This window comes from Dendrobates tinctorius, unplaced genomic scaffold, assembly GCF_039654945.1.
Source record: "Dendrobates tinctorius isolate UK_male_01 unplaced genomic scaffold, ASM3965494v1 ptg000367l, whole genome shotgun sequence".
In the NCBI taxonomy this organism is placed as follows: domain Eukaryota; kingdom Metazoa; phylum Chordata; class Amphibia; order Anura; family Dendrobatidae; genus Dendrobates; species Dendrobates tinctorius.
This window is the reverse complement of record NW_027362033.1, coordinates 715-23,940: the sequence shown is the minus strand read 5'-3', so window position 1 is coordinate 23,940 and position 23,226 is coordinate 715. Positions and strand designations below refer to the sequence as shown.

At 56.7% G+C, this 23,226-nt stretch overlaps 1 protein-coding gene across 1 annotated transcript; it reads right to left on the bottom strand.

The window, feature by feature from the left end:
- Positions 1–548: 548 nt before the first annotated feature.
- On the bottom strand, positions 549–18,951 carry PCGF1 (polycomb group ring finger 1; the record flags this gene model as incomplete). The annotated part of the gene is made up of 8 exons (XM_073562867.1): positions 549–757; positions 836–916; positions 2,326–2,412; positions 6,050–6,083; positions 6,296–6,404; positions 14,866–14,940; positions 17,786–17,938; positions 18,016–18,951. Coding segments are annotated over 8 exons (1,523 nt in total), but the record flags the coding sequence as incomplete, so codon positions are not given.
- Positions 18,952–23,226: the final 4,275 nt, after the last annotated feature.

The window sequence follows — 23,226 nt, the reverse complement described above, 5'->3', positions numbered from 1 at the left end:
TGCTCTTAACAGATGAAAGCAGGTTCACACCGAGCTCATGTGACAGTCTGGAGACGCCATGGAGAGCGACCATGAGTGTGAAAGCACAACCAAGATTCAAAAGTGACCAAAACATCATCCAGAAAGCATTGGTACTGAGATGTGGTCTGTGGTCCCCCCCTGCAGAACCACTCCTTTATTGAGGGTGTCTTGATAATTGCCAATACTTTCCATCTGTTATTTATTCCATTTGCACAGCAGCATATGAAATTGATTGTCAATCAGTGTTGCTTCCTAAGTGGACAGTTTGATTTCACAGAAGTTTGATTCACTTGGAGCTAGATTCTGTTGTTTAAGTGTTCCCTTTATTTTTTTGAGCAGTGTATAATCCCCATCAGCCGGATGCCGCCATCTAGTGGTCATATCACCGATGGCTCACATACCGCTCTGAGAGCACCCCCACACGATACATCGCACCCCCACCTCCAGCCCTGAGCCCCCCACATGGTACACTGCGCACACACGTTCATCGGTGCCGGCCTCGATACTCAGAACCCCCAGACATCAGGTTTGTGGCAACAGTATTTTATTAATTAAATAAATCATAAAATAAACTTTTCCCTTTAGAAATAGTCAGTGGGGGGCCGTGAGGTGTGGAGCCCCCCCAGAGTGGAGGAAAGGCTTCTATGTACAGTGCGAGCCGGCCGAGCGCGGGGCCCCGGGCCCTGGGTCACCTCCTCTTCTCCTTCACGCTGTAGGATAGAATCAGGGGCGCGGGCTGAAAGACAAGCAGGAGAGGACAGTGGGGGCTTCACCGGGTACATGGGGGTCACATGCTGCGGACAGGGGGGCTCACCTTCCCATACCAGTGCGTCAGCCATAGCTGCTTCATGGTCATGTGATCTGGAAGGTGCGCGCTGTCAATCATCAGATGAACCTGAGCAGAGGAAGATGTGGAGACCTCGTCATCAGCACCTGTGCCCATCCCCCCATGTCCAAATACGATAAATGGAGGAAACTCTGGGCTCCTCCCACATGACTATATACAGCGTGTGCAGGAGTGTCAGGAGGGGCGGAAAAAATGCTGCAGTCAGAAGCTTCCAGAAACAAAAGGGTTAATGGATCATAATAAACTAAAGATGATACGCCATCACAAGAAAACTGGAAATTCTAGCGGCACCTGGTGACCGCCCGTCGCCTCCACCCTTGGGCACCTGGTGACGGGCAGCCACCAGCTCCCGACACCTGAGGCAGCGGGCAGCCACCAGCTCCCGACACCTGAGGCAGCGGGCAGCCACCAGCTCCCGACACCTGAGGCAGCGGGCAGCCACCAGCTCCCGACACCTGAGGCAGCGGGCAGCCACCAGCTCCCGACACCTGAGGCAGCGGGCAGCCACCAGCTCCCGACACCTGAGGCAGCGGGCAGCCACCAGCTCCCGACACCTGAGGCAGCGGGCAGCCACCAGCTTCCGACACCTGAGGCAGCGGGCAGCCACCAGATCCCGACACCTGAGGCAGCGGGCAGCCACCAGATCCCGACACCTGAGGCAGCGGGCAGCCACCAGTTCCCGACACCTGAGGCAGCGGGCAGCCACCAGATCCCGACACCTGAGGCAGCGGGCAGCCACCAGATCCCGACACCTGAGGCAGCGGGCAGCCACCAGATCCTGACACCTGAGGCAGCGGGCAGCCACCAGATCCCGACACCTGAGGCAGCGGGCAGCCACCAGATCCCGACACCTGAGGCAGCGGGCAGCCACCAGATCCTGGACACCTGAGGCAGCGGGCAGCCACCAGATCCTGACACCTGAGGCAGCGGGCAGCCACCAGATCCTGACACCTGAGGCAGCGGGCAGCCACCAGATCCTGACACCTGAGGCAGCGGGCAGCCACCAGATCCCAATGTTTTACATTTCTCTCTGCTAATACAGGGACGGTCCCGGGGAGGAGTGCAGCGTTTGCTCCCAGACATTTTGCTTTTTTTTTACATTTTTTTTATTTTTTTATAAATCCTCCAGATGGTTTGGGTCTCTGGACACATGGCTCATTATTACGGTCTTCACAAAGGGGTGTGGCTCACGGGATCTTCTGAGGGCGTGTCTTCTGGCCGCTTCGCATTATTTCCCTGTGAGGCACACCCCCTTGTACAAGGACTAGCAGGGAATATGAGGCCGCATCTGTCATGGGAATAATCAGAGGCGCAGCAAGACGGAGAAGAGGCGGCCAGACGACCCCGCGGACAGCACCACGCAAATCACCGGATGCTCCTCGCTCTGCAGCTTCTCCCCACACCCACAGGACGCCTGCACAGCGCAGCACGCCATCACGTCGGCTCTCTTACATTACCTGTGGAAATGGAGCTCCAAGGCGGTGGGCGAGGACTCTGCGCAGGTGACGGATTTCTGAGCGGACCGAACATCTGACATATTTGTGCTGTAAAGACATGTGAGGGGGCAGAATGAGGGGCGGCGAAGGGCGGCAGCGAGAGACGGCGGCGAAGGGCGGCAGGCAAAGACTGAAGGCCACGGGGGAGAGCAGCAGCAGCGAGAGATCGGTGGTGAGGGGAAGAATCTTCTAAGGGAAGGAGCCAGTGCTGTGGAGTCGGTATAATGGAGCGACTCCTCACATACACAACATGTTGGGTGCAGGAGTACAACGCAGGATATGCTGTAAGGTTTTCAGAAGAATGTGGGAGATTTCCTACATGTCCACTCTCTCCAGAGCAGCCAGAGGGGACCCGACATATTGTATCATAATGGTGAGAAGAAGCCGAGTGTTACCAGTCTACTACATTAACTTACACACGAGCCATGTATGAGGGAGGCCGAGGTTCAGCTTACCGACTCCACACCTCTGAAAACAGCAGCGCCGAGGAATAAGAGACGATGGACGGAGTGAGAACAGCAGTGGCGATTAGAAAGAGCAGCAGTACGGGATCGGACATGAAGAACATTGGGGAGAATAACGACGGTGAGGGATCAGAGGCCAGCGCGGCGACGGTGAGGGATCAGAGGCCAGCGCGGCGACGGTGAGGGATCAGAGGCCAGCGCGGCGACGGAGAGGGATCAGAGGCCAGCGCGGCGACGGTGAGGGATCAGAGGCGAGGGGCATCAGGGGAGAGCAGCGACGGTGAGGGATCAGAGGCGAGGGGCATCAGGGGAGAGCAGCGACGGTGAGGGATCAGAGGCGAGGGGCATCAGGGGAGAGCAGCGACGGTGAGGGATCAGAGGCGAGGGGCATCAGGGGAGAGCAGCGACGGTGAGGGATCAGAGGCGAGGGGCATCAGGGGAGAGCAGCGACGGTGAGGGATAAGAGGCGAGGGGCATCAGGGGAGAGCAGCGACTGAGAGGGATCAGAGGCGAGGGGCATCAGGGGAGAGCAGCGACTGTGAGGGATCAGAGGCGAGGGGCATCAGGGGAGAGCAGCGACGGTGAGGGATCAGAGGCGAGGGGCATCAGGGGAGAGCAGCGACGGTGAGGGATCAGAGGCGAGGGGCATCAAGGGAGAGCAGCGACGGTGAGGGATCAGAGGCGAGGGGCATCAAGGGAGAGCAGCGACGGTGAGGGATCAGAGGCGAGGGGCATCACGGGAGAGCAGCGACGGTGAGGGATCAGAGGCCAGCGCGGCGACGGTGAGGGATCAGAGGCCAGCGCGGCGACGGTGAGGGATCAGAGGCCAGCGCGGCGACGGTGAGGGATCAGAGGCCAGCGCGGCGACGGTGAGGGATCAGAGGCCAGCGCGGCGACGGTGAGGGATCAGAGGCCAGCGCGGCGACGGTGAGGGATCAGAGGCCAGCGCGGCGACGGTGAGGGATCAGAGGCCAGCGCGGCGACGGTGAGGGATCAGAGGCCAGCGCGGCGACGGTGAGGGATCAGAGGCCAGCGCGGCGACGGTGAGGGATCAGAGGCCAGCGCGGCGACGGTGAGGGATCAGAGGCCAGCGCGGCGACGGTGAGGGATCAGAGGCCAGCGCGGCGACGGTGAGGGATCAGAGGCCAGCGCGGCGACGGTGAGGGATCAGAGGCCAGCGCGGCGACGGTGAGGGATCAGAGGCCAGCGCGGCGACGGTGAGGGATCAGAGGCCAGCGCGGCGACGGTGAGGGATCAGAGGCCAGCGCGGCGACGGTGAGGGATCAGAGGCCAGCGCGGCGACGGTGAGGGATCAGAGGCCAGCGCGGCGACGGTGAGGGATCAGAGGCCAGCGCGGCGACGGTGAGGGATCAGAGGCCAGCGCGGCGACGGTGAGGGATCAGAGGCCAGCGCGGCGACGGTGAGGGATCAGAGGCCAGCGCGGCGACGGTGAGGGATCAGAGGCCAGCGCGGCGACGGTGAGGGATCAGAGGCCAGCGCGGCGACGGTGAGGGATCAGAGGCCAGCGCGGCGACGGTGAGGGATCAGAGGCCAGCGCGGCGACGGTGAGGGATCAGAGGCCAGCGCGGCGACGGTGAGGGATCAGAGGCCAGCGCGGCGACGGTGAGGGATCAGAGGCCAGCGCGGCGACGGTGAGGGATCAGAGGCCAGCGGCGACGGTGAGGGATCAGAGGCCAGCGGCGACTGTGAGGGATCAGAGGCCAGCGGCGACGGTGAGGGATCAGAGGCAAGGGGCATCAGGGGAGAGCAGCGACGGTGAGGGATCAGAGGCGAGGGGCATCAGGGGAGAGCAGCGACGGTGAGGGATCAGAGGCGAGGGGCATCAGGGGAGAGCAGCGACGGTGAGGGATCAGAGGCGAGGGGCATCAGAGGAGAGCAGCGACAATGAGGGATAAGAGGCGAGGGGCATCAGGGGAGAGCAGCGACGGTGAGGGATAAGAGGCGAGGGGCATCAGGGGAGAGCAGCGACGGTGAGGGATAAGAGGCGAGGGGCATCAGGGGAGAGCAGCGACGGTGAGGGATAAGAGGCGAGGGGCATCAGGGGAGAGCAGCGACGGTGAGGGATAAGAGGCGAGGGGCATCAGGGGAGAGCAGCGACGGTGAGGGATCAGAGGCGAGGGGCATCAGGGGAGAGCAGCGACGGTCACGGGTCGGAGGCGAGGGGCATTAGGAGAGAGCAGCGACAGTCACGGGTCGGAGGCGAGGGGCATTAGGAGAGAGCAGCGACAGTCACGGGTCGGAGGCGAGGGGCATCAGGGGAGAGCAGCGACGGTGAGGGATCAGAGGCGAGGGGCATCAGGGGAGAGCAGCGACGGTGAGGGATCAGAGGCGAGGGGCATCAGGGGAGAGCAGCGACGGTGAGGGATCAGAGGCGAGGGGCATCAGGGGAGAGCAGCGACGGTGAGGGATCAGAGGCGAGGGGCATCAGGGGAGAGCAGCGACGGTGAGGGATCAGAGGCGAGGGGCATCAGGGGAGAGCAGCGACGGTGAGGGATCAGAGGCGAGGGGCATCAGGGGAGAGCAGCGACGGTGAGGGATCAGAGGCGAGGGGCATCAGGGGAGAGCAGCGACGGTGAGGGATCAGAGGCGAGGGGCATCAGGGGAGAGCAGCGACGGTGAGGTATCAGAGGCGAGGGGAATCAGGGGAGAGCAGAGGCGAGGGGCATCAGGGGAGAGCAGCGACGGTGAGGGATCAGAGGCGAGGGGCATCAGGGGAGAGCAGCGACGGTGAGAGATCAGAGGCGAGGGGCATCAAGGGAGAGCAGCGACGGTGAGAGATCAGAGGCGAGGGGCATCAAGGGAGAGCAGCGACGGTGAGGGATCAGAGGCGAGGGGCATCAGAGGAGAGCAGCGATGGTCACGGGTCGGAGGCGAGGGGCATTAGGAGAGAGCAGCGACAGTCACGGGTCGGAGGCGAGGGGCATCAGAGGAGAGCAGCGACAGTCACGGGTCGGAGGCGAGGGGCATTAGGAGAGAGCAGCGACAGTCACGGGTCGGAGGCGAGGGGCATCAGGGGAGAGCAGCGACGGTGAGGGATCAGAGGCGAGGGGCATCAGGGGAGAGCAGCGACGGTCACGGGTCGGAGGCGAGGGGCATCAGGGGAGAGCAGCGACGGTGAAGGATAAGTGGGATGAGATGCACCAGGAGAAAGCAGAGACTGAGGGATGTTGGGGGGCAGCAGATATGACAATGATTCTTACCTGTAGGAGGAACTTCTTTTTATCTTTACCAGACCTGAAAAACAAGACAAGATGTGAAACAATGATAAAGTGCTGATCTTGTGCACAAAATGACGGCCAACTACAGTAGTGTCCACAGACCACTCCGCCATGACATTACCCAGAAGCACTGGTAATTATCTTACTCTTTGACCCCGTACTGTTAGCCGAGAATCAGGCGGGGGGCTACACATGCAGAATTTATAGGGGAGATGAGGCTGCAGTTACCCTGTCTTCTCCAGGCACAGGCTGACGTGTTCATCATTCCTATAGTAGTGCGAGGTGCTCTGAGAGACAGCCAGCGAGACTGATAGCTGAGAGACATCTACCACCGGATCTAACAGAGAAAGAGAGGCATTACACCACCGGGGATGAGGTATACGAGGTTACAAGTTGGTGGAAAGCATGGATGAGCAAATGTTGGGAGGGTGGCCAGGCGCAGTCCAGTGACGGAGGGAGGGAAGGTGGCCAGGCGCAGTCCAGTGACGGAGGGAGGGAAGGTGGCCAGGCGCAGTCCAGTGACGGAGGGAGGGAAGGTGGCCAGGCGCAGTCCAGTGACGGAGGGAGGGAAGGTGGCCAGGCGCAGTCCAGTGACGGAGGGAGGGAAGGTGGCCAGGCGCAGTCCAGTGACGGAGGGAGGGAGGCCAGGCGCAGTCCAGTGACGGAGGGAGGGAGGCCAGGCGCAGTCCAGTGACGGAGAGAGGGAGGCCAGGCGCAGTCCAGTGACGGAGGGAGGGAGGCCAGGCGCAGTCCAGTGACGGAGGGAGGGAGGCCAGGCGCAGTCCAGTGACGGAGGGAGGGAGGCCAGGCGCAGTCCAGTGACGGAGGGAGGGAGGCCAGGCGCAGTCCAGTGACGGAGGGAGGGAGGCCAGGCGCAGTCCAGTGACGGAGGGAGGGAGGCCAGGCGCAGTCCAGTGACGGAGGGAGGGAGGCCAGGCGCAGTCCAGTGACGGAGGGAGGGAGGCCAGGCGCAGTCCAGTGACGGAGGGAGGGAGGCCAGGCGCAGTCCAGTGACGGAGGGAGGGAGGCCAGGCGCAGCACAATGAGGGAGGAATGGAGGGTGGCCAGGCGCAGCACAGTGAGGGAGGCCAGGCACAGTCCAGTGAGTGAGGGTGATCAGATGCAGCACAATGACTGAGGGAGGGAGGCCAGGCGCAGTCCAGGGAGGGAGGGTGGTCAGACGCAGCACAGTGAGCAGGGCTGTGAAGTCCGAGTTGTCCATTTTGGTGGAGTCGGTATAAAATGGAGCGACTGACTCCTATCATATGTAACACACTGGGTGCAGTAGTACAATGCAGGGTGTGCTGTAAATGTTGTAAAATGTCCTATAAATGTCTGTTCTGTTCCTGACCTAAGGATCTCTGCTTTTGGTTGAGATGACTCTGTGGTGCACTTTATGTCCATGCTCAGTAGTAAAGCTCCTACACGTCAGAGCAGAAAGCCGCTGGTAAGGAACGCCTGCAGCCCGGCACTCATCTCAAGCACAGGAACACAGGATTAAGGCAAAATATTCAGGATTGAGAGTCCTCAGTAGTTGATACCTTTTAATGGCTAACTGAAAAGATGGTAACACATTGCAAGCTTTCGAGACTACTCAGGTCTCTTCATCAGGCTAGACTAATACAAAATCTGAAGTCACATATTTATGCACAATACAGCCTAGAAAAAATGCAATAGATAAGACAAGTGACGTGAAGCAGAACTATCAATATGGGAGAGGGAGAAACATAAATATAAACATTGGACCAGTTCATAGATAAGGAGTCTGGATGTTTTATGGTCCTCTGATTGGGGTCTAGTTCTGTGTTGCCCCGCAAGGTTTTAAAAGGAAATTCCTTAATTGATGTAAAAAGACATAAATCCATGCGACACATTCATTCCAGCACTGAGAGTGTCAAAGTTCGTCATAAATTTGTACTCCCAAACTCGTCTCTCTCTCTGAGATGTGAAGTTACCTTTCAATACCAGTAATTTCATATCCATGCTGCTGTGATCAGGGATACAGGATTAAGGCAAGCACTTCTTAAACATATCCAAACTCTCAATAAACTGAGAACTCTATAGCCCAGTGTAGGTTTTCTCTGGACACTTCATGTTCGGAGAGGTTTGTTGATCGGATGCTCTTCATGTTGTCAGCTCTGCTAGCAGTTTCAGTCTCTTTCTGATTCCGCACAATCTCGCTCTACCTCTTCATTGACTGAAGCATCAGGATGTGACACATTTAGTGAGCTGTACCCTGAGAAACGCCCGAGACTGAACGTTCAGCGTAAAGCTATCTAAGAACATATTACAGACGTTTTGCCATCATCTGTACTATTGATTTAGGCTGTGCTGTTCCGTCTAAAGTTATTTTTAATATGGTTTATATATATTGAATTATATTACCATTCTTTGTATAAGTCTTGCATTTGGTCTGCTGCCACCTGCTGTCCTTTTTCTGTATGGCAGCCTGCAGCTAATTCTAGCACATGCCTTCCACTTCCGGGTCAGGTCACTCCTTCTCTTCCTGCTGGCTGCCATTCTTAGTTTCACTTTCACCAGGGAGAGACGCTCCTGTACCGAGCTGTGAAAAGCATCAGTTTTTTGACCACATTTGCTGCACAAGTGCTGCACACATTGCTGTACCACCCTGGTTGTTACATCTGCACGTCTGGAGAACCTACTGCATTACCAACCTTACGCTGCATGTCCAGATCTCCAAATAAACAAGTCTGGACTTCACAATCCTTGGTGTGTATTATCTCTCCGGACGCATGAACAGCAAAACAGTAACATGGTCCTGTCTGCTCTGCATCGAGGAAACGGAAGGTAGGAATCTCTCCCAGCCCCAATCAGCTACACCTCCATTCGCCTCATGTGGGGACAGAACATAGGCAAAGTTTGTTTTCTCTCTATCCAAAGTTACACACGATTCCTTATTCTTGCAGGAATTACAATATACCTTTTTTGGCGCCAAATTATTTTGAGAGCGAATTTATATGATTACAAAATGCCCAAGAAGCTTCCTATGAAGTCAGCGGTGGCTGAGCATTTCACATTAACTCAAGATACAAAATATTGTGTCAGAGAATGACAGATGAAAACAAAGGCCGTGAGCGCCACATCAGGGCCTACTGAAGCCGCGATACAAACGCTCCTACGAGAGCTTCAATCTAACCAGACACTGACAGCGCTGCAACCCAGAAGTGTTCAAAGCGGTGACGGAGAAAGATCACAGCGACAACAGGGCCCGCGGCGCTTCCCCCAGAAACCGGGGCCCGCGGCGCTTCCCCCAGAAACCGGGGCCCCCGGCGCTTCCCCCAGAAACCGGGGCCCCCGGCGCTTCCCCCAGAAACCGGGGCCCCCGGCGCTTCCCCCAGAAACCGGGGCCACCGGCGCTTCCTGCCATGAAAAGGAGTAGGAAAGCGCGTCTCAACCATCCGATACAAAATAACATGTGTCAGTTACTGTAACAATGACAGCTGACGTGTAACAGATGCCCACAGAGCTCGTTGTGAAGGACGGCGGACCAGCATCATTATCTGCACCACCAGCTCTTAATGGAGAAATGGCCGCAAGCTTGGTGTTTCTCTGGAAAGAGAAAGTATTACAAAATTAGTGACTGATGAAGCCCTTAACCAAAAGGAAGATCCAAAAAAGACTCATCGCCTCATTTCTTATAATGGACGCCTGCACACGTCACAGAGGGAACTACTCTGCTACCAACATTCGGTTTGTTTGTGACAAGAAAATGGCTCCCAAGACGCTGGCAGTAAAAGAGACTAAAGCTCCTCACAGCAGCCAGTGTCTCCAGGCCGGAGTGGAAAAAGTCCTGCAAGATTACGAACTCAAAAAAGAAAAGGTTCTTGGTATGGTAACAGACAATGCTTCAGACATGATGAGTACAATTATACCGATGACTGAGAAAAACAGAGGAAACCAGCAGAGTCAGTATGTGAGACAGAGGCCACAGTCCTGAACCTGACAATGCGTCATACAAGTACAGCTATACTGGTGTGTGTGGGGAGGGTGCTGGACAGGCGCAGTGCAGTTAGGGGGTGTGGGACCAGCGTTGTGCATTGAGGGAGGGGGGAGTGTGGCCAGGTGCATGACAGTGAGGGGATGGTGGGACTTTCGTGGTGCACAGGTGCAGAGTGTGGACAGGTGCGGTGCACTGAGCGGGGGGGAGTGTGGACAGGTGCGGTGCACTGAGCAGGGGGGAGTGTGGACAGGTGCGGTGCACTGAGCAGGGGGGAGTGTGGACAGGTGCGGTGCACTGAGCAGGGGGGAGTGTGGACAGGTGCGGTGCACTGAGCAGGGGGGAGTGTGGACAGGTGCGGTGCACTGAGCAGGGGGGAGTGTGGACAGGTGCGGTGCACTGAGCAGGGGGGAGTGTGGACAGGTGCGGTGCACTGAGCAGGGGGGAGTGTGGACAGGTGCGGTGCACTGAGCAGGGGGGAGTGTGGACAGGTGCGGTGCACTGAGCAGGGGGGAGTGTGGACAGGTGCGGTGCACTGAGCAGGGGGGAGTGTGGACAGGTGCGGTGCACTGAGCAGGGGGGAGTGTGGACAGGTGCGGTGCACTGAGCAGGGGGGAGTGTGGACAGGTGCGGTGCACTGAGCAGGGGGGAGTGTGGACAGGTGCGGTGCACTGAGCAGGGGGGAGTGTGGACAGGTGCGGTGCACTGAGCAGGGGGGAGTGTGGACAGGTGCGGTGCACTGAGCAGGGGGGAGTGTGGACAGGTGCGGTGCACTGAGCAGGGGGGAGTGTGGACAGGTGCGGTGCACTGAGCAGGGGGGAGTGTGGACAGGTGCGGTGCACTGAGCAGGGGGGAGTGTGGACAGGTGCGGTGCACTGAGCAGGGGGGAGTGTGGACAGGTGCGGTGCACTGAGCAGGGGGGAGTGTGGACAGGTGCGGTGCACTGAGCAGGGGGAAGTGTGGACAGGTGCAGTGCACTGAGCAGGGGGAAGTGTGGACAGGTGCGGTGCACTGAGCAGGGGGGGGGAGTGTGGACAGGTGCGGTGCACTGAGCAGGGGGGGGGAGTGTGGACAGGTGCGGTGCACTGAGCAGGGGGGAGTGTGGACAGGTGCGGTGCACTGAGCAGGGGGGAGTGTGGACAGGTGCGGTGCACTGAGCAGGGGGGGAGTGTGGACAGGTGCGGTGCACTGAGCAGGGGGGAGTGTGGACAGGTGCGGTGCACTGAGCGGGGGGGGTTGAGTGTGGACAGGTGCGGTGCACTGAGCAGGGGGGAGTGTGGACAGGTGCGGTGCACTGAGCAGGGGGGAGTGTGGACAGGTGCAGTGCACTGAGCGGGGGGGGGTTTGAGTGTGGACAGGTGCAGTGCAGTGCACTGAGCAGGGGGGGAGTGTGGACAGGTGCGGTGCACTGAGCAGGGGGGAGTGTGGACAGGTGCAGTGCACTGAGCGGGGGGGGTTGAGTGTGGACAGGTGCAGTGCACTGAGCGGGGGGGGGTTGAGTGTGGACAGGTGCGGTGCACTGAGCAGGGGGGAGTGTGGACAGGTGCGGTGCACTGAGCAGGGGGGAGTGTGGACAGGTGCGGTGCACTGAGCAGGGGGGAGTGTGGACAGGTGCGGTGCACTGAGCAGGGGGGAGTGTGGACAGGTGCGGTGCACTGAGCAGGGGGGAGTGTGGACAGGTGCGGTGCACTGAGCAGGGGGGAGTGTGGACAGGTGCGGTGCACTGAGCAGGGGGGAGTGTGGACAGGTGCGGTGCACTGAGCAGGGGGGAGTGTGGACAGGTGCGGTGCACTGAGCAGGGGGGAGTGTGGACAGGTGCGGTGCACTGAGCAGGGGGGAGTGTGGACAGGTGCGGTGCACTGAGCAGGGGGGAGTGTGGACAGGTGCGGTGCACTGAGCAGGGGGGAGTGTGGACAGGTGCGGTGCACTGAGCAGGGGGGAGTGTGGACAGGTGCGGTGCACTGAGCAGGGGGGAGTGTGGACAGGTGCGGTGCACTGAGCAGGGGGGAGTGTGGACAGGTGCGGTGCACTGAGCAGGGGGGAGTGTGGACAGGTGCGGTGCACTGAGCAGGGGGGAGTGTGGACAGGTGCGGTGCACTGAGCAGGGGGGAGTGTGGACAGGTGCGGTGCACTGAGCAGGGGGGAGTGTGGACAGGTGCGGTGCACTGAGCAGGGGGGAGTGTGGACAGGTGCGGTGCACTGAGCAGGGGGGAGTGTGGACAGGTGCGGTGCACTGAGCAGGGGGGAGTGTGGACAGGTGCGGTGAGTGGATGGTGGGACCGGCGTGGTGCAGTGGGGGGGGGGGGGGGTGGACAGGTGCAGTGGGGGGGGGGGGTGTGGACAGGTGCAGTGCAGTGATGGGGGGTAGGGACCAGCGTGGTGAAATGAAGGGTGTGTGGACACGTACAGCGCAGTGACAGGAGGGGTGTTGGACAGTGTCACGATAATGCAAATATGACGAATGGTTTCCCTTATTAACATGCCTTTCCAGAACTTTCTGTTACATTAATAGCTGCCAAGAGACAAGTGACCCCCCCTCCAACTGCCCCCCCCATCAGCAGGATGCTCCCCCTAGCTCACTTCATTCCTGCCTGTAATCCAACACTACACCTCTCACCCCCCCCTCAGGAATGAGCCAATTAGCCAGAGGAATGTTCTTTGTCTCCAACACGTGCTTGTGTCTTCCATAGCATAGATCTAGAATCTAACCATTCGACGTAACTCGACACCAATTTGTTATGAAAATTACATATTTGGGACTGGCAATGCTTAACCTACACCACAGCGCCTTTTTCTAAACGTTAGCACCAGCAGAATCCAAGAAATGGATTTCTCCTGAACCGAGTTGAATAGACAGTCCATGTATAGAGTCGATAGGAAGCTAATTCCAAGACAAGATAAGTGATGGTTCTGTCGTTATTCTGCAGCCCAGTTATGTAGCTTCAAAGTTTTCATAACCAAGTTGCAACTCAGAGAGAAGGGGATGTGATATGAACGGGTCACCGAGGAGGAAAAAAGCAACACATGCTAAGTCTCAGAAAACCAGAGAGGTTGGTCACTATGCAGACTGCAGATCCCTGATCTTAACACACAACTAGCAGCAGTCGTGGAGCGTTCCTACGGTGGTCCTAGACGCCTAGTCACAACCGGAGAGCTACATAAGCCTAAAGCAGGAAGAGAGGAAAACCAACTCCCCAGAGCAGACCCCAAAGGAGAGACAGCCCCCCACATGTATTGACGGTGAAGCGAGATGAAAACACAAACGAAGGCAGAAAAATAGGCTGAGCAAACGATGGGGCCCGGCTAACTAGAAAGGACAGGAAAGGAAAGACACTGTCTGCAATCTGCCAAAAAAAAACCTACAAAAATAATGTCCAACACGTCTGATAACAAAATTAACCCTGAAGTCACTAGACTTCTCCCACTATATCAGCACTCTGGAATATTCTGAGACAGAGCAAACAAGAGGCCAATCTAATACGGGACAAAAAGGCAAGTTGGCAAATACAGATAAATAAGAGTGGAAATTCAGCACAGCCCAGCTGGGCTGGCTGAACACACAAAAACTGAGTTGACCAACAAGAGCAAGTGTGAACATTAGCGACCTGAGTACCAGACTAATCACCAGCAACAGGATAGGGCGTCGGCTGTCTTATATCCAGTCTGATACTCCGGAGATCCAATCAGTATCCTCCTCGTCAGGTGGCAGACCATTACCAATTAATCTCACTACCTCCTGTCACTACCAGAGGGAGAACGGAAGGAGAACTCCCAGCTGGTGGAGCAGAAAATGAGCTCATAACAGGGAGGGCGTTGGTAACTCAACCTCTTTAGTGATGTCACAAGCCCAGAAGTATAAGTTACTGTCACTCAGTCTGGAGTCAGTCTTTCCTGGGGAACGCTGAGATACAGAGTCGACTCGGTAATGCATTGTGACGTATGGATCCTCCCACCAGCCTGGTCTGCCCGAGATGATCTAAGCAATTGTGTTTTTCTTCTTTAATCCCTGTTGTTTTGTAATTCTCTGTACATACTTTGTCTCATATTGTAAAATCTTTTTATACCTTCTGTAAACACTGCCTACCTTTTTGGAGTAAAAGATAAAATTACCAGTTTTGTCTTCTCCATGCTCTATAACGAATTTTGCACGTGCCTGAAGTGAATTACGCTACTAATTTGGGTTGGCTTTGAACCCCTTTATTAAGGAATATTAATAGAGAAATCGGAGCTGGTGGCAGCGAAGTGTGTTCTGGGCTAGGTGGGTAAAGCTGGCAGTGGCAGAACGGGTTTTATAAGCTCATTGTCTAGCTGCGGCTAGCATTAGTTATAATTCCCTCGCTGAAGCGTGCCTAATAGAGCCAGTCCACATTGAAGCAGGCCCATCCGGCGACCAATTATCCTACGTGTAGTTCCCTGACTGACCTGAGAGAAAGGGGGGGCGCCGGAGTGCTGCGAGTTCCAAAGCGGAACTGGAAAGTGGGATATACATAAATCCCGGCAGTTCCTGACATATTGTTGGCAACAGTGGGATAACTAAAATAAGCCCCTGCGGTAAATTGATAGATCAATAGCCTTGTTTGCTCTGTTTTTCATCACACTTGGTGGCAGCGGTGGGATAACTAAGATAAGTCCCCCTGCGAATGTGATAGCCGTGTGCCGGCCGAGGTTAGTCGCCTTCACACACAGGCACAGTGCAGTAAGGGGTTTGTGTTGGACAGGCGCTGCGCAGTGTGCGCGCGTGTGTGGTTCTGCTGGCCAGGCGCAGTGCAGTGTGGGTGAGGGGGGGGGGAATGGGTGTAGGGACCCATGCTGGGGTCAGGGCAGTGTCGCCCGTGCTCACCCTCCACTGTGTTGGTGTGCAGGACCCGCTCCAGACCTCGAGACTGATAGAACTCCCGGATCCTCGTATCTTCATCTGAAAAACATCAATAAAGCGCGCCGCCAACCACAGGAGGTAGCGAGAAGGGGGCGCGCTGCCAGTGGGAAAGTCTGCATGGCGCAAAGAAGTGTGAGTGTGTGTCAAAGGGGGTGGAGCAAATGTGGCTGTAGATAGGCCGGGCTATGGAGCAGAAGGGGAGGAGCAGAGGCATGGCTATGTAATAGAAGGGGCTGTAGAGAGGGCAGTAGAGAGGGGAGAGGTGCGGCAGTGGTGCAGAAACCAGGAGCAAAAGTGGCTGTGGAGCAGAGACGGCTGTGGACCAGAGACCGAGAGAAGCGGGACTGTGGAACAGAGAAGGCCATAAAGAGGTGGGTCTGTGGAGAAGAAGTGGCTGTAGAGACGCAGGAGAGGCGAGTCTGTGGAGTAGAGGGGCAAAGCAGAGAGGCAGCAGAGGTGGAACAGAAGGGGCTGCAGAGAGGGGAGAGGTGGCTCTGTGGAACAGAAGGGGCTGCAGAGAGGGGAGAGGTGGCTCTGTGGAACAGAAGGGGCTGCAGAGAGGGGAGAGGTGGCTCTGTGGAACAGAAGGGGCTGCAGAGAGGGGAGAGGTGGCTCTGTGGAACAGAAGGGGCTGCAGAGAGGGGAGAGGTGGCTCTGTGGAACAGAAGGGGCTGCAGAGAGGGGAGAGGTGGCTCTGTGGAACAGAAGGAGCTGCAGAGAGGGGAGAGGTGGCTCTGTGGAACAGAAGGAGCTGCAGAGAGGGGAGAGGTGGCTCTGTGGAACAGAAGGAGCTGCAGAGAGGGGAGAGGTGGCTCTGTGGAACAGAAGGAGCTGTAGAGAGGGGAGAGGTGAGTCTGTGGAACAGAAGGAGCTGTAGAGAGGGGAGAGGTGAGTCTGTGGAACACAAGGGGCTGTAGAGAGGGGAGAGGTGAGTCTGTGGAACAGAAGGGGCTGTAGAGGGGAGAGGTGGCTCTGTGGAACAGAAGGAGCTGTAGAGAGGGGAGAGGTGGCTCTGTGGAACAGAAGGAGCTGTAGAGAGGGGAGAGGTGAGTCTGTGGAACAGAAGGGGCTGTAGAGGGGAGAGGTGAGTCTGTGGAACAGAAGGAGCTGTAGAGGGGAGAGGTGGAGCTGTGGAACAGAAGGAGCTGCAGAGAGGGGAGAGGTGGGTCTGTGGAACAGAAGGAGCTGCAGAGAGGGGAGAGGTGGGTCTGTGGAACAGAAGGAGCTGTAGAGAGGGGAGAGGTGGCTCTGTGGAACAGAAGGAGCTGTAGAGAGGGGAGAGGTGAGTCTGTGGAACAGAAGGGGCTGTAGAGAGGGGAGAGGTGGCTCTGTGGAACAGAAGGAGCTGTAGAGAGGGGAGAGGTGAGTCTGTGGAACAGAAGGAGCTGTAGAGAGGGGAGAGGTGGCTCTGTGGAACAGAAGGAGCTGTAGAGAGGGGAGAGGTGGCTCTGTGGAACAGAAGGAGCTGTAGAGAGGGGAGAGGTGGCTCTGTGGAACAGAAGGAGCTGTAGAGGGGAGAGGTGGGTCTGTGGAACAGAAGGAGCTGCAGAGAGGGGAGAGGTGGGTCTGTGGAACAGAAGGAGCTGTAGAGAGGGGAGAGGTGGCTCTGTGGAACAGAAGGAGCTGTAGAGAGGGGAGAGGTGGGTCTGTGGAACAGAAGGAGCTGTAGAGAGGGGAGAGGTGAGTTTGTGGAACAGAAGGAGCTGCAGAGAGGGGAGAGGTGGGTCTGTGGAACAGAAGGAGCTGCAGAGAGGGGAGAGGTGGGTCTGTGGAACAGAAGGGGCTGCAGAGATGGGAGAGGTGGGTCTGTGGAACAGAAGGGGCTGCAGAGATGGGAGAGGTGGGTCTGTGGAACAGAAGGGGCTGCAGAGAGGGGAGAGGTGAGTCTGTGGAACACAAGGGGCTGTAGAGAGGGGAGAGGTGGGTCTGTGGGAAACAAGGGGCTGTAGAGAGGGGAGAGGTGAGTCTGTGGAACACAAGGGGCTGCAGAGAGGGGAGAGGTGAGTCTGTGGAACACAAGGGGCTGTAGAGAGGTGGGTCTGTGGAACAGAAGGGGCTGCAGAGAGGGGAGAGGTGAGTCTGTGGGACACAAGGGGCTGTAGAGAGGGGAGAGGTGGGTCTGTGGGAAACAAGGGGCTGTAGAGAGGGGAGAGGTGAGTCTGTGGAACACAAGGGGCTGCAGAGAGGGGAGAGGTGAGTCTGTGGAACACAAGGGGCTGTAGAGAGGTGGGTCTGTGGAACAGAAGGGGCTGCAGAGAGGGGAGAGGTGAGTCTGTGGGACACAAGGGGCTGTAGAGAGGGGAGAGGTGGGTCTGTGGAACACAAGGGGCTGTAGAGAGGGGAGAGGTGGGTCTGTGGGAAACAAGGGGCTGTAGAGAGGGGAGAGGTGGGTCTGTGGAACACAAGGGGCTGTAGAGAGGGGAGAGGTGGGTCTGTGGAACACAAGGGGCTGTAGAGAGGGGAGAGGTGGGTCTGTGGAACACAAGGGGCTGTAGAGAGGGGAGAGGTGGGTCTGTGGAACACAAGGGGCTGTAGAGAGGGGAGAGGTGGAGCTGTGGAACACAAGGAGCTGTAGAGAGGGGAGAGGTGGAGCTGTGGAACACAAGGGGCTGTAGAGAGGGGAGAGGTGGAGCTGTGGAACACAAGGAGCTGTAGAGAGGGGAGAGGTGGGTCTGTGGAACACAAGGGGCTGTAGAGAGGGGAGAGGTGGGTCTGTGGAACACAAGGGGCTGTAGAGAGGGGAGAGGTGGGTCTGTGGAACACAAGGGGCTGTAGAGAGGGGAGAGGTGGGTCTGTGGAACACAAGGGGCTGTAGAGAGGGGAGAGGTGGAGCTGTGGAAGAGAAGGGGCTGTAGAGAGGGGAGGAGCCAGGCGTAGCACTCACTCTCCTGCAGCCGCGGCACCAGCTTGTACACGATGTCCTGCATGACGCGGTCCAGCTTGAGGTTCAGCAGCGGCTGGGTCTCGTGGATCTTGATGTTACACAGTGGGCAGTACTTGCTGGTCTGCAGATACTTCACTATACAGCTCTTACAGACTGGAGGGACAGAAGAGAAAGTGGAGCCACACAAATGCTATAACACGGGGGGGAGGCAGCAGCGTGTCGGGCCTTACATGTGTGCAGACACTCTGTGATGGTGGTGGCGTCGATGAAGTAGCCGGCGCACAGGTAGCAGACGATGTGCTCATTCAGCTCCTTAATCTTCACCTTCACCACCTCCTGGGAAGAAACAACCAGAAACTCTGGAGCCCGAAACCGGGGAACGCGGGCAAGGACAGCTGGGAGGGAGGGGACGATGACAAGAGACCGCGCCCACTCTCCAGAGAGAGAGAGAGAACGCACACACTCTCCAGAGAGAGAGAGAGAGAACGCACACACTCTCCAGAGAGAGAGAGAGCGAGAGAACGCACACACTCTCCAGAGAGAGAGAGAGAGAGAACGCACACACTCTCCAGAGAGAGAGAGAGAGAGAACGCACACACTCTCCAGAGAGAGAGAGAGAGAGAACGCACACACTCTCCAGAGAGAGAGAGAGAGAGAGAACGCACACACTCTCCAGAGAGAGAGAGAGAGAGAGAACGCACACACTCTCCAGAGAGAGAGAGAGAGAGAACGCACACACTCTCCAGAGAGAGAGAGAGAGAGAACGCACACACTCTCCAGAGAGAGAGAGAGAGAGAACGCACACACTCTCCAGAGAGAGAGAGAGAGAGAACGCACACACTCTCCAGAGAGAGAGAGAGAGAACGCACACACTCTCCAGAGAGAGAGAGAGAGAGAGAGAACGCACACACTCTCCAGAGAGAGAGAGAGAGAGAGAGAACGCACACACTCTCCAGAGAGAGAGAGAGAGAGAACGCACACACTCTCCAGAGAGAGAGAGAGAGAGAGAACGCACACACTCTCCAGAGAGAGAGAGAGAGAGAACGCACACACTCTCCAGAGAGAGAGAGAGAGAGAACGCACACACTCTCCAGAGAGAGAGAGAGAGAGAACGCACACACTCTCCAGAGAGAGAGAGAGAGAGAGAGAGAGAGAACGCACACACTCTCCAGAGAGAGAGAGAGAGAGAGAGAGAGAGAACGCACACACTCTCCAGAGAGAGAGAGAGAGAGAGAGAGAGAACGCACACACTCTCCAGAGAGAGAGAGAGAGAGAGAGAGAGAGAACGCACACACTCTCCAGAGAGAGAGAGAGAGAGAACGCACACACTCTCCAGAGAGAGAGAGAGAGAGAACGCACACACTCTCCAGAGAGAGAGAGAGAGAGAACGCACACACTCTCCAGAGAGAGAGAGAGAGAGAACGCACACACTCTCCAGAGAGAGAGAGAGAGAGAACGCACACACTCTCCAGAGAGAGAGAGAGAGAGAACGCACACACTCTCCAGAGAGAGAGAGAGAGAGAACGCACACACTCTCCAGAGAGAGAGAGAGAGAGAACGCACACACTCTCCAGAGAGAGAGAGAGAGAGAACGCACACACTCTCCAGAGAGAGAGAGAGAGAACGCACACACTCTCCAGAGAGAGAGAGAGAACGCACACACTCTCCAGAGAGAGAGAGAGAGAGAACGCACACACTCTCCAGAGAGAGAGAGAGAGAGAACGCACACACTCTCCAGAGAGAGAGAGAGAGAGAACGCACACACTCTCCAGAGAGAGAGAGAGAGAGAACGCACACACTCTCCAGAGAGAGAGAGAGAGAGAACGCACACACTCTCCAGAGAGAGAGAGAGAGAGAACGCACACACTCTCCAGAGAGAGAGAGAGAGAGAACGCACACACTCTCCAGAGAGAGAGAGAGAACGCACACACTCTCCAGAGAGAGAGAGAGAGAGAACGCACACACTCTCCAGAGAGAGAGAGAGACCACTCTCCAGAGAGAGAGAGAGAACGCACACACTCTCCAGAGAGAGAGAGAGAGAGAACGCACACACTCTCCAGAGAGAGAGAGAGAGAGAACGCACACACTCTCCAGAGAGAGAGAGAGAGAGAACGCACACACTCTCCAGAGAGAGAGAGAGAGAGAACGCACACACTCTCCAGAGAGAGAGAGAGAGAGAACGCACACACTCTCCAGAGAGAGAGAGAGAGAGAGAACGCACACACTCTCCAGAGAGAGAGAGAGAGAGAGAACGCACACACTCTCCAGAGAGAGAGAGAGAGAGAGAACGCACACACTCTCCAGAGAGAGAGAGAGAGAGAGGAACGCACACACTCTCCAGAGAGAGAGAGAGAGAGAGAACGCACACACTCTCCAGAGAGAGAGAGAGAGAGAACGCACCACACTCTCCAGAGAGAGAGAGAGAGAACGCACACACTCTCCAGAGAGAGAGAGAGAACGCACACACTCTCCAGAGAGAGAGAGAGAGAGAGAACGCACACACTCTCCAGAGAGAGAGAGAGAGAGAGAACGCACACACTCTCCAGAGAGAGAGAGAGCAGAGAGAGAACGCACACACTCTCCAGAGAGAGAGAGAGAGAACGCACACACTCTCCAGAGAGAGAGAGAGGAGAGAACGCACCACACTCTCCAGAGAGGAGAGAGAGAGAGAGAACGCACACACTCTCAGAGAGAGAGAGAGAGAGAGAACGCACACACTCTCCAGAGAGAGAGAGAGAGAGAACGCACACACTCTCCAGAGAGAGAGAGAGAGAGAGAGAACGCACACACTCTCCAGAGAGAGAGAGAGAGAGAGAGAACGCACACACTCTCCAGAGAGAGAGAGAGAGAGAGAGAACGCACACACTCTCCAGAGAGAGAGAGAGAGAGAGAGAGAACGCACACACTCTCCAGAGAGAGAGAGAGAGAGAGGAGAACGCACACACTCTCCAGAGAGAGAGAGAGAGAGAGAGAACGCACACACTCTCCAGAGAGAGAGAGAGAGAGAGAGAGAACGCACACACTCTCCAGAGAGAGAGAGAGAGAGAGAACGCACACACTCTCCAGAGAGAGAGAGAGAGAGAGAGAACGCACACACTCTCCAGAGAGAGAGAGAGAGAGAGAGAGAACGCACACACTCTCCAGAGAGAGAGAGAGAGAGAGAACGCACACACTCTCCAGAGAGAGAGAGAGAGAGAACGCACACACTCTCCAGAGAGAGAGAGAGAGAGAGAGAGAGAACGCACACACTCTCCAGAGAGAGAGAGAGAGAACGCACACACTCTCCAGAGAGAGAGAGAGAACGCACACACTCTCCAGAGAGAGAGAGAGAACGCACACACTCTCCAGAGAGAGAGAGAGAGAACGCACACACTCTCCAGAGAGAGAGAGAGAGAGAGAACGCACACACTCTCCAGAGAGAGAGAGAGAACGCACACACTCTCCAGAGAGAGAGAGAGAGAACGCACACACTCTCCAGAGAGAGAGAGAGAGAGGAGAGAACGCACACACTCTCCAGAGAGAGAGAGAGAGAGAGAGAACGCACACACTCTCAGAGAGAGAGAGAGAGAGAGAGAACGCACACACTCTCCAGAGAGAGAGAGAGAGAGAGAGAACGCACACACTCTCCAGAGAGAGAGAGAGAGAGAGAGAACGCACACAGAGAACGCACACACTCTCCAGAGAGAGAGAGAGAGAGAGAGAACGCACACACTCTCCAGAGAGAGAGAGAGAGAGAGAGAACGCACACACTCTCCAGAGAGAGAGAGAGAGAGAGAGAACGCACACACTCTCCAGAGAGAGAGAGAGAGAGAGAGAGAACGCACACACTCTCCAGAGAGAGAGAGAGAGAGAGAGAGAACGCACACACTCTCCAGAGAGAGAGAGAGAGAGAGAGAGACGCACACACTCTCCAGAGAGAGAGAGAGAGAGAGAGAGAACGCACACACTCTCCAGAGAGAGAGAGAGAACGCACACACTCTCCAGAGAGAGAGAGAGAACGCACACACTCTCCAGAGAGAGAGAGAGAACGCACACACTCTCCAGAGAGAGAGAGAGAGAACGCACACACTCTCCAGAGAGAGAGAGAGAGAGAACGCACACACTCTCCAGAGAGAGAGAGAGAGAACGCACACACTCTCCAGAGAGAGAGAGAGAGAACGCACACACTCTCCAGAGAGAGAGAGAGAGAACGCACACACTCTCCAGAGAGAGAGAGAGAGAACGCACACACTCTCCAGAGAGAGAGAGAGAGAGAGAACGCACACACTCTCCAGAGAGAGAGAGAGAGAGAGAACGCACACACTCTCCAGAGAGAGAGAGAGAGAGAGAACGCACACACTCTCCAGAGAGAGAGAGAGAGAGAACGCACACACTCTCCAGAGAGAGAGAGAGAGAGAGAACGACCACACACTCTCCAGAGAGAGAGAGAGAGAGAGAACGCACACACTCTCCAGAGAGAGAGAGAGAGAGAACGCACACACTCTCCAGAGAGAGAGAGAGAGAACGCACACACCTCCAGAGAGAGAGAAGCACACACTCTCCAGAGAGAGAGAGAGACGCACACACTCTCCAGAGAGAGAGAGAGAACGCACACACTCTCCAGAGAGAGAGAGAGAGAGAGAACGCACACACTCTCCAGAGAGAGAGAGAGAGAGAACGCACACACTCTCCAGAGAGAGAGAGAGAACGCACACACTCTCCAGAGAGAGAGAGAGAACGCACACACTCTCCAGAGAGAGAGAGAGAGAACGCACACACTCTCCAGAGAGAGAGAGAGAGAACGCACACACTCTCCAGAGAGAGAGAGAGAGAACGCACACACTCTCCAGAGAGAGAGAGAGAGAGAACGCACACACTCTCCAGAGAGAGAGAGAGAGAACGCACACACTCTCCAGAGAGAGAGAGAGAGAACGCACACACTCTCAGAGAGAGAGAGAGAGAGAACGCACACACTCTCCAGAGAGAGAGAGAGAGAACGCACACACTCTCCAGAGAGAGAGAGAGAGAGAACGCACACACTCTCCAGAGAGAGAGAGAGAGAGAACGCACACACTCTCCAGAGAGAGAGAGAGAACGCACACACTCTCCAGAGAGAGAGAGAGAGAGAGAACGCACACACTCTCCAGAGAGAGAGAGAGAGAACGCACACACTCTCCAGAGAGAGAGAGAGAGAGAGAACGCACACACTCTCCAGAGAGAGAGAGAGAACGCACACACTCTCCAGAGAGAGAGAGAACGCACACACTCTCCAGAGAGAGAGAGAGAACGCACACACTCTCCAGAGAGAGAGAGAGAGAACGCACACACTCTCCAGAGAGAGAGAGAGAGAACGCCACACACTCTCCAGAGAGAGAGAGAGAACGCACACACTCTCCAGAGAGAGAGAGAGAACGCACACACTCTCCAGAGAGAGAGAGAGAGAACGCACACACTCTCCAGAG